Consider the following 10623-nt stretch of genomic DNA (forward strand, 5'->3'; position numbering starts at 1 on the left):
AACACCACAGTTCAAAAGCATCAATTCTTTGGTGCTCAGCTTTCTTTATAGTCTAACTCTCACATCCATACATGACTACTGGAAAACCCATAGCCTTGATTAGATGAACCTTTGTTGGCAAAATAATATCTCTGCTTTTTAACATGCTGTCTAGGTTGGTCATAGCTTTCCTACCAAGGAGTAAGCATCTTTTAATTTCATGGCTGCAATCACATAAAGAAGTATATATAGCTTTAAAAATCTGAGATGAACACAATCTTAGTAAAGGTTGCTTGAAATCTTAGAAATCACCTAGTGTAACATTCTTGGAGAAGGCAATGGCAACCCACTCCAGTACTCTTGCCTGGAAAATCCCATGGATGGAGGAGCCTGGTAAGCTGCAGTCCATGGGGTCCCACAGAGTCAGACGCGACTTGAGTGACTTCACTTTCACTTTTCACTTCCATGCATTGGAGAAGGAAATGGCAACCCACTCCAGTGTTCTTGCCAGGAGAATCCTAGGGATGGCAGAGCCTGGTGGGCTGCCATCTATAGGGTCGGACACGACTGAAGCAACTTAGCAGCCACAGCAGCAGTGTAATGTTCTAAGCATTTTCCACAGCACCTGGCCCATGTGGATAATTGCTCTGGTAAATTCGACAGGTGAGGAAACTGAAGTTCAAGTAGATTATCTCCCCACAGCCAGATACTGTTTGCTAGGCTGGAAAAGCCCTTCTCCCTAGTGACTCTTTGGCACCCCATGGACCGCAGAACGCCAAGCTTCCCTGTCCATCACAAACTCCCGAAGCTTGCTCAAACTCACATCCATCGAGTCAGTGATGCCATCCAACCATCTCATCCTCTGTCCTCCCCTTCTCCTCACCACAGATTAATTTCATCTCTTCCACAGAATTCCCTGATTTCTTAAAGCATGAGTCCTCCTGGCCCCCTTTACTCATCTTATTCATGTGTACTGTTATAGCTTGTCATTATATACTCAGTCATACAATTTATGTTTTCTTCACTAAACTTCCTTGGTGAGCTTCCCTGGTGGCTCAGCTGGTAAAGAATCCACCTGCAGTGTGGGAGACCTGGGTTCGATCCCTGGGTTGTGAAGATCCCCTGGAGAAGGAAGAGGCTACCCACTTCAGTATTCTGGTCTGGAGAGTTCCATGGACTGTGTAGTCCATGGGGTTGCAAAGAGTCGGACACGACTGAGCGACTCTCACTTTCACTCTCTAAACTGCCATCTCCCAAGGGCAAGGGTCCAGTGGGTTTTCCTTATAGCTAGTACAGAACACACACCTAGACAATTATTTGTGAATTGTATTTTTCACTCCTCTCTAGGGCAGGAAGTCCTTTACACACGTGTTTCAAGTGACAGGATAGTAAGCATTTTTCCAATAAAAAATTCTTCTGTGTCGAATTCTTGACCCACTCTCAGGCCATTTGCCATCCCCGAATCTTTCACCACACCTGGACTAAATTCAGCTGTCCAGCTTGAGCCCTGACTTTCCCTAAGCATCCCTCGTCCTCTTCCTGGAATTGCACCCTGTTTGGCCCCAGGTCTTTGCAGATGGTGACTGCAGCCATGAAATTAAGACGTTTGCTCCTTGGAAGGAAAGTTATGACCAACCTAAACAGCATATTAAAAAGCAGAGACATTACTTTGCCAACAAAGGTCTGTCTAGTCAAAGCTATCGTTTTTCCAGTAGTCATGTATGGATGTGAGAGTTGGACTATAAAGAAAGCTGAGCACCAAAGAATTGATGCTTTTGAACTGTGGTGTTGGAGAAGACTCTTGACAGTCCCTTGGACTGCAAGGAGATCCAACCAGTCCACCCTAAAGGAGATCAGTCCTGGGTGTTCATTGGAAGGACTGATGCTGAAGCTCCAATACTTTGGCCACCTGATGCAAAGAACTGACATTGGAAAAGATCCTGATGCTGGGAAAGATTGAAGGCAGGAGGAGAAGGGGACCACAGAGGATGAGATGGTTGGATGGCATCACGGACTCAATGGACACGAGTTTGAGTAAACTCTGGGAGTCGGTGATGGACAGGGAAGCCTGGCGTGCTGCGGTCCGTGGGGTCGCAAAGGGTCGGATACGACTGAGCAACTGAACTGAGCTGAACTTCCCCTCTTGGGGTGGCTTTTCAGCTCCAGGCCGCCTCCACCACAGGTGTTTCTAGACGTCTCAGAATCGTCGGCCGCAACAAGCAGTCGATACTAGAGCCCACTGTGGTTTGGAAAACCACATTTATTCGTAAAGCAATTCGTTCCCAAAGCGCTTTCACAAGCATCTCATTTGGTCCTCCACAGCCCAAACGGAACCCTAGTCTCCGGTTCCTTTCCATTGCTTCAGCTGAGACGTTAAGCTTCCTCGTGTTAAGTTATGCTTCTGGTCCTGTCTCCGGGTGTAGCCCAAGCTGTTTTCCTCGGGATGACCTGGGTCGCCCGACAGACTCCCGCCGGGCCCGCCCACCACCCGCTTGGAACCTCGATAGCCCACACGAGAATTCCCGCGAGCAGCGGAGACAAGGATAACTGCCGAGCCGGAAAGCCTTCCCAGCTTTCCGGCCCTCAGGAACCCCTTCCGGGGACTCTCTAGGCTGCCTCCGCGTCTCAGTGGTTCTTCCGGTTTATCTACTCGCGCTATTCCCGCCTCTTCCCCTCCTCTGCCGGGATTTAACGAACTCTCGCGAGGTTTAGGCCTCTTCCTAGGCCTGTTTGAGTCGGCAGCGGCAAGAACCTTTGGCCGCCTCTTCAAGGTACGTGATTCGTGGGCGCCTTGCTGGTCCGCCGGCTTCGGGGGGCACACGTCTGGGGCCCCCGGGTGGGGATGCGGCCGATTGTCCGGCCCAGGGGCCCCGATGGCTTGTGCGGGGGGAGGATGGGGCCGGCTGCTCCCTCTGAGCACCCTGTGCCTCCAGGTCCCAGCCATGTTCAGCTCCAGCGCCAAGATCGTCAAGCCCAACGGCGAGAAGCCGGACGAGTTCGAGTCGGGCATCTCCCAGGTGAGGGGGCGGGCGAGCCGAGGTCCCGACGGGGGTCGGGGTGAATGAAGGCTGCGTGCGCTGAACATGGGCTGCGCTCTCTGCCGCCCCGCAGGCCCTGCTGGAGCTGGAGATGAACTCGGACCTCAAGGCGCAGCTGCGGGAGCTGAACATCACGGCCGCCAAGGCAAGCGGGGCCCCCGGGGTGGGCTTCGGGTCCCCCCCAGGACGGGGCGGGGCTCGGGCACGTGCGCGGGCCGCCGGGAGGGCCGGGGCCACTCTCCCTGCCTAACTGCATCTGTTTTCTTACCGCTTCGACACTAGGAGATCGAAGTTGGCGGTGGCCGGAAAGCTATCATCATCTTCGTCCCCGTCCCGCAGCTGAAGTCTTTCCAGAAAATCCAGGTGCGCCTGGTGCGTGAGCTGGAGAAGAAGTTCAGCGGGAAGCACGTCGTCTTCATTGCCCAGGTGCGCCCGCGGGGCACGTCGTGTCGGGTCGCTGGAGTGAGGGCTTCTGTTGGTAGAGTCACTGGTCGGTGCTCGCACCAGGTTAAAGAGATAAGGGGTACTGCTGCTGGCTGGCCGCCTGTTGCGAAGACCTGACTCATTGGAAAACACCCTGATGCTGGGAAAGATTGAAGGCGGGAGGAGAAGGGGACGACAGAGGAAGAGATGGTTGGGTGGCATCACCGACTGGATGGACATGAGTTTGAGTAAGCTCTGGGAGATCGTGATGGAGAGGGAAGCCTGGCGTGTTGCGGTCCATGGGGTCGCAAAGGGTCGGACACGACTGAGCGACGGAACTGAGCTAAACTGCTGTTAATGTTAAAGCGGCCTCAAAGCCTGCCTTGGCTGCAGCGCCATAAAGGTAGTGGGTTGTGCAGAGGTGATGAAGGTAAGATGTGAACTTGGCGCTTGGTTCCGCCTGGTGGGATTCTCAGCAGGTTCACACCATCCTGGGGAATTACATGTAGATGTTGGGAGGAAAAGGCATGCTAAGGAATGATTGACAGGGTAAGGAGAAAATGGTTAAGAGGCTGTTCTTGTTTTTTAAGTTAGATTGGGCCTTCCTGCAGACAGAAATCTATAGGACTTAAGTGCTTGACTGATGAGGAAGTCAAGGAGTAGTATGCTGACTTAGTACCTGTAAGTGGGTGGTGGGTTGGATGAAATGTGAACAGGCATGTAATACTGGGGATCAGTCACATTTTTCCAGTTACATTTTAATATAAGCTGTGGGTTTTGAAAGAATAAATGAAGTCAGGAAGTACTTCAGAGATTCTTACTCACTTGGGTCTAGGTTGTTTAACTTTCTGGAGCTTTGAATTTATTCAGCCATTAAGTCCTTTGTTTGTTGTTAAAAGTTTGTTGCATGATAATTTTTCCCTTACAGAGGAGAATTCTGCCTAAGCCAACTCGAAAAAGCCGTACGAAAAATAAGCAGAAACGTCCCAGGAGGTAGGTTTTATCAGCATCAAAAATGTTGATTGGCATGGGTTGTTTATAGTAAGATTTATAGTAAGTTTTTTAAAATTAAGTGTGGATGATGGAGGAAAGCCGTTCACATGGGGATTTTTATCAAGTAACGTGGTTTCTGTAACTGTGTGAAATGTTTTAAGGTTGATTCTGGAGGTGAGAATTACATACAGTCACGTAGGTGGTACAGTAGGTTGCTGTGCTCACAGAGGTGAGACTTTGATCCAGCTCTTCGGGTGAAGGGTGGGAGCAGTGAGGAGGCATCCTGGTTGAGTGTGGTGGGGTGAAGCACGCCGGTGTGGAGGTGGGCAGTACGTGTGTGCTCAGTTTTTACTTTTGCTGTGGATTTGAGGTTGAAAAACTGGGCTTGTCTGTTGGCTCATGGCACAGGTTAAAGGTGTTGCTGGCGTTTTTGTTTTTTTTTTTTATTGTTGCTGGCATTTTAGATGCATGTTTTATGAACTTGATTGATTTGCAGGTTATCTGCCGTAAACTCTAGATACTGGAGGTTGGCTCCTTGGTTGGCTTACTGCTATTTTGTTGAAGTCGCTGATTCCACACACTTGGTTTATTGGGTCCCTGTGGGCCCTGCGCTTGGGCAGTTTGAGAAAGGACTTTAGCATCCCTGCTGATGGGCTAAAGGGTATCACTCATCCTTCATTCAGCTGGTGTTGGTGGTGCTGGCGTCTGAACTCAGTCTTGTCTTGAACCAGGGAGTGCCTGGAAGCAGGGCGTGAGGGGTCTAGTGTTGTGGACAGGTGTTGCCGGTGCCAATGTGGAGGATGGAGAGGCAGTGGGGAGGCCGGGAAGGCAGGTGCCGGGTGTTATGGAACTTGCACTGTAACTGCTTTGATCTTGTTTTCAGGGCAGTTGGAGTAGCACTGAAATGTAGAACTTTTTTGGGGAACGGCTATTCTGGATAGTTGGCAGGAGATCAAATACAGGGATAATCAAGAACGTTTAGTTTATTAATGCTGATACTTAAGTAGTTTTGTAGCCTCGGCTCTGACAACCTGAATTAGTACTTGAATATAAAAGCAGACCCAGTGAAGGTCCTTTGCTCTGCACACAGTGAAGGCGCTGACCCCCAGATCTGTAGCCTTGGTTCTCCCTCGTCCCAAACCTGTCTCCACTTCTCAGCTGATGACATCAGCCTGTCCCAGTGACCTGGTCCAGACCCGAGAGTCTTCCTTTCCCCTGCACTGAGCGATCCCACCCATGTCCAGTCTGCTTTCCTGCCTTCGGCTTCTTTTCCTTCTCTGTGCTCATCTTTCTCCTGCATGAGTTACATGCAGGGTTCCGGTTACTTTCCTTCTGAAGCAGACTAGTTCTGCTGCTTCGTGATTGTTAAGTTGTGCTGCCATTGCTTGCCCTGAAAGAGATTTTAGATCGGGCTAGAATTTGAGATCAGCTTGGATTCCATTCTACTCTGTGGTTTGTTTTTTGTTTTTTTTACTCTGTTTTGAAGGAAATAATTAACTGTCCGTGGTGCTTTCCTAACCTGTAAGGGTGTGCTTAGCCAGGGGTTAGCAGCCATTCGGCGACGGGGCTGGCTGTCTGATTTGTTTGCTGGGAGATGAGGAAGCTGCTCTTGGTCTTGGAGCAGTGAGGCTTTGCGGTCATTTAGGAGCCCCTTCTGTGTGTGGAGCTGCTGGACAGGAAGAAACGGACATGCTGTCTGAGCCACTGAGGGGTGAATAAGACCTGGACACGTTCCATAATAAAAGGGAGCCCTGCAAACATTGGGAATGAGAACAGTCTCTTAATTCTCTCATTCCTGGTATCCTGCGATACAAAGCTGATAGGCTAGAAGTTTGGGGTTAATTGAACCTTGTCAGGCAGCCAGATGGGTTGTGAACTTGGAGTCCTATCCAGGAGAGGAGCAAGGCTCCCTTGGCAGTCTGTGATGGGGTGGGCTGAAGTTGGGACCCTCATGGGGGGGGCTACATCGTAGAGTCTGGGACAGAGCAGTGTCCTTTGGGCGGGGTGCTGCCTCGTTCCACTGCAGTAACAGTGAGGGGCTTTGGTGCATCTTAGAGGCCAGGGAGCCCTCAAAGGGTCTTGGGTAGGTAAAGCCTGTGGTGGTATCTGTAATCATTTGACAACACTGGAGAAGATTGTCTAGGAAAAGAAAATAGGTTACTGTAGTGACTTAGTTGAGAATCATGTGAATGACAACCTAAAGGTGTGTCCAAAAGTAATAGTCATCACCAATGTCCTTTTCCTGGAGACGATCACTGGTGACAGCTGGTGTGTGTGGTTTACAACCCGCCGAGCTTTTTGAAGTGAGATGGTAGCGAGTGTGTCTGCCTCTCCTCGTGTGACATCAGCTCTGCTGTGATAACATGAGCCGGAAGGGTGTAACTCATGTTATAAAGCTCACGTTGCTGTGGCTTCAGGAACCTGGCGCGCCCACTCGGGGGTTGACTTGCGGAGGTGCCCTGGGGTTCCCAGGGGGCAGACCTTGCTGGGTTTCTCACCTCCATCACTGTGTTCTTCAAGCCGCACTCTGACCGCCGTGCACGACGCCATCCTGGAGGACTTGGTTTTCCCCAGTGAGATCGTGGGCAAGAGGATCCGCGTGAAGCTGGACGGCAGCCGACTCATAAAGGTCCACTTGGACAAGGCTCAGCAGAACAACGTGGAGCACAAGGTAGTGGCCAGCATCCCGGGGAGAGGCCCAGACGCAGACCCGGCGGAGCGCAGCCCGGCGCTCCCCGTCGGCTCCGGACCCCGCCTGTGGGCCCGGCATCGACGGCTCTGTGGGCTATAGATCAGGTTAAACTGGGAGATGTTTTAAACACTGGAGTTGTTTTAAATTGTTAGGAGAAATGGAAGTGAAGTCATCCTCTGGTGTGTTAGGCTGAACTTAGGGCTGGGTGGTGGTCAGTATAGACCCTGGGGAGAGCTGTCCTTTTGCTTCATTCCCGGTAAACCGTCACCGAGGGTCTCTGAGTGCCCCAGCGGAGCCGCGCTTGGTGAGGGTGTGGAGTTCTTTCCCCACACCAGAGACGGGCTTGCCCCATTTGGGACTGCAGACGGCACGTCCCCTGTATTGTTGTGACGATTTATCTCTTCTCTCGTAGGTTGAAACATTTTCTGGTGTCTATAAGAAGCTCACGGGCAAGGACGTTAATTTTGAATTCCCAGAGTTTCAGTTGTAGACAAATGACTAAATAAAATATTATTCACAGTACTATTCTAGGCGTGGCTTTTGGACCTGCAGAGCTGTCTGGATTTCCTCAGCGCTTCCTGCCCGGGTGGGGGCCTTGGACGCACGGCCTGTGGTCAGGGCCCTGTGTCGGTCTCGGGTGCACGGCACAGTGGCCCCCTTACACATTCGTCCGTGTTTCTGGTTCCCGCCCCTCGTAGGTGGTCACACGCATGGGTGTAGTTCACGTTTCCTCTGTTACACAGTGGAGCCCACTTTTAAACCGCTGGGTTTGTCTTGGGGTCCGTGACTGGCCGAGGGCCCCGTTGCCTCAGCCCCCTGGTGGACTGACCACCCCCGAGGCCGCCCCTGCTCCTCCCATCCTTCCTCCCTCGTGGCCTGAGGAGCCTCACCTTGGGCCTGTGGGCCAGGTCTCCCTTCAGTGATGGGTGGTTTGTTGACTTGTTCTGTGCTGGACCAGGAAGCTGAGCAACAAGGGAGGGGGCGGGACTCAGCTGCCTTTGAGAGCCGCCTCCCGTGGGGGCCCTGTGGTGGGGCCTGCACTGGCAGCCACAAGCCCGGAGCTTGCTGGAGGGAAACACCTGGGTCCCCGCCCGGCCGCCCGAATCTGAAGCTGCAGGGATGGGCCATCTCCAGGGTTTCAAAGTCCTCCGGCTGATTGTGAGCCGCCTCCCGTCATGACCTCGGGACCTTCCGTGTCACGTGCTGTGAGCCTCTCACCACCACGGGGCCCTGTGCGCTGCACGCTGGCGTCCTTGCCCGTGCTGGCTGGGCGCCTGTGTCGGGCTATCAGGCCGTGTGGACGGGGCGGGTGGCCTGGTGTCCCTCTGCCACCAGGAGCTCTGGAGAAGTGAAGCCTTGAGGGGAGGGCGGGCGAGGTTAATGTCCTCGTGGACAAAGTTTCCGGAGATAGGGCTGCACAGAGGTGACCTCTGGGGAAGAGTCCCAGCTGGAGACACGTGTGTCCAGATGTCTCAGTTATGCCTGAGAAATGTAAATAATGACTGGGACGTGGGCCAGATTCTCGTCCGAACCCTCGGAAGTGGCCCGGCTCTCTGGCGGTCAGTTTGGGGCGGGGGTCAGTGGGGTGAAGAAGAGGAAGACCGGAGGCCCCAGAGGAGAAGCACCAGTGATGCTGGAGGCTTTTTGGTACTCGTTTGCAAGGCAGGTATAAACGCGATTTGCGATCTAGAAACAGCTGTAATTTACAATGTACTTCAAATACGCAAGTTAAAATCACAAGAAATGCACATCAAAACCACAAGCTATCACCTCACACCTGTCAGAATGCTGGTCATAGAGGTAACAATGGAGGTAACAACTCTTGAAAACAACTCAAGAAAACACTGGTGGAAATGTGTATCAGTGCGCCACTGCAGAAAAGCATGCAGCTTCCTCAAAAAAGGAGTTGCCATACAATCACACAATTCCACTTCTGAGTATTTATGCAAAAGTAATGAAAACATCAAAGGGATGTCTGTCCTCCCAGGCTTGGTGCAGCGTTATTCACAATAGTCAAGGTACTGTAACCTGTCACGGGACAAATGGATAAAAGCTACAGATAGAGGTGTGCAATCAAATACTCAGTCGTGAGGAGGAGCGTCCTTCATTGACAGCGTGCTTTTCCCTGACGTCGTAAGCTAAGTGAGATAATCCAACGGAAAGACACTGATTGTAACTTTCATGTGGGTCTGAGGAAGCCAAACTAGAAAGGGGCAGTGGTTGCCAGAGTGGTGCTGGCAGGCGGGGACTAGGAGAAGGGGTTTCAGGGTACGAGTGTGCAGCTAGCAAGTCCTGGAGAGCTGAGAGCGCAGTCTAGTAAACACAGACAGCAATGTTGTGTTAAAACCATCAAGGTTCCTGAGAGCTAGATCTTAATTATTCCCACCACAAAAAAAAAGAAATGACAGACTTCCCTGGTGGTCCAGTGGCTGAAGACCACTCCCAATGCAGACGGCCTGGGTTTGATCCCTGGTCAGGGAACTAAGTGGAGAAGGAAATGGCAACCCACTCCAGTGTTCTTGCCTGGAGAATCCCAGGGACGGCGGAGCCTGGTGCCGCAGTTAAGACCAGTCAGCCAAAAATTTTTAAATAAACATTTAAAAAAGCAATGACAACTCTGATGTAGTGAAGTGCTAACTGATGCCACCCCTGTAGGCAACCATATTTCCGTGTTCAGATGTATCAGATCAATGTGCTATACACCTTGGTCTTAAATGTCGTGTGTCAGATACGTTTCAATTAAAAATACAGTTTTTGTTAAAAAAAAAAAAATGCATGCCCTTTGTTAAGATGAGGAAATTCCCCATCTGTTCCCATTTTTCTGAGAGTTTCTATCATTGAAGTGTGTTGGATTTTGTCAGATGCTTTTTGCCTCAACTGATGTGACATGTAGCTTTTCTGTGTTAGTTTATTAGTATGGTGGATCACTTTAGTCGATTTTTCACTTTAGCTGATTTTTGAATATCGACCCAGGCTTGCATCCCCAAAATACCCCACAGTCAGCTTATAAATCTTTTCCTATATTGCTCAATTCTGTTTGCTAATACTTGGCTAAAAATTGATTTCATCTACAGATTTTTTTTTTTTTTTTGCGTCCATAATCTTTTGCGAGTGTTTGGTCTATACTTTTCTTTTTGGTAGTGTCTTTGTCTGGTTTTGGTATCAGGGTAACACTAACTTTGTAAAATAAATTGGTAAGTGTTTCCCCCCACCCCCTTCTGTTTCCTGGAAGAAGTGTATGGAATTAGTTTTTCTTTAAACATTTGGCAGAATTCTCCTATGAAACCATCTGGCCTAGAGATTTCCTTTTGGGGAGATTTAAAATTACGAGTGTGATCCCCTTAATTGCTCCAGGCCTGTTGATTTCTCTTTTTCGTGGTGAGTCTGTGGTGGCAGCTTGTGTTTTCCAGAAAGTGGTCTGTTTCCCTCTGAGTTGTCGGGTTGGTGACTTGAATAAACAGTCCGTTCTTCCTCATGCATCTGGGGATGTGTGTGGCA

At 50.7% G+C, this 10623-nt stretch overlaps 1 protein-coding gene across 1 annotated transcript; it reads left to right on the forward strand.

Annotated features, from left to right (window-relative positions):
* The first annotated feature begins 2602 nt into the window (after nt 1-2602).
* Nucleotides 2603-7647, forward strand: RPS7 (ribosomal protein S7). The gene is made up of 7 exons (XM_061163259.1): nt 2603-2750; nt 2913-2996; nt 3091-3162; nt 3300-3443; nt 4369-4433; nt 6954-7104; nt 7538-7647. The coding sequence occupies exons 2-7, from the start codon at nt 2922-2924 to the stop codon at nt 7613-7615; spliced, it is 585 nt and encodes a 194-aa protein (XP_061019242.1). The 5' UTR covers nt 2603-2750; nt 2913-2921; the 3' UTR covers nt 7616-7647.
* Nucleotides 7648-10623: the final 2976 nt, after the last annotated feature.

This window comes from Dama dama, chromosome 16 (assembly GCF_033118175.1).
Source record: "Dama dama isolate Ldn47 chromosome 16, ASM3311817v1, whole genome shotgun sequence".
Taxonomy (NCBI): Eukaryota; Metazoa; Chordata; class Mammalia; order Artiodactyla; family Cervidae; genus Dama; species Dama dama.

Excerpts from the sequence above, each read along its gene's own strand:
- RPS7 (XM_061163259.1), top strand. The coding sequence starts at position 2,922 with ATGTTCAGCTCCAGCGCCAAGATCGTCAAGCCCAACGGCGAGAAGCCG. Across the intron at positions 3,163-3,299 it reads TGAACATCACGGCCGCCAAG|GAGATCGAAGTTGGCGGTGG; the intron begins GCAAGCGGGGCC and ends CTTCGACACTAG. Across the intron at positions 4,434-6,953 it reads AAGCAGAAACGTCCCAGGAG|CCGCACTCTGACCGCCGTGC; the intron begins GTAGGTTTTATC and ends GTGTTCTTCAAG.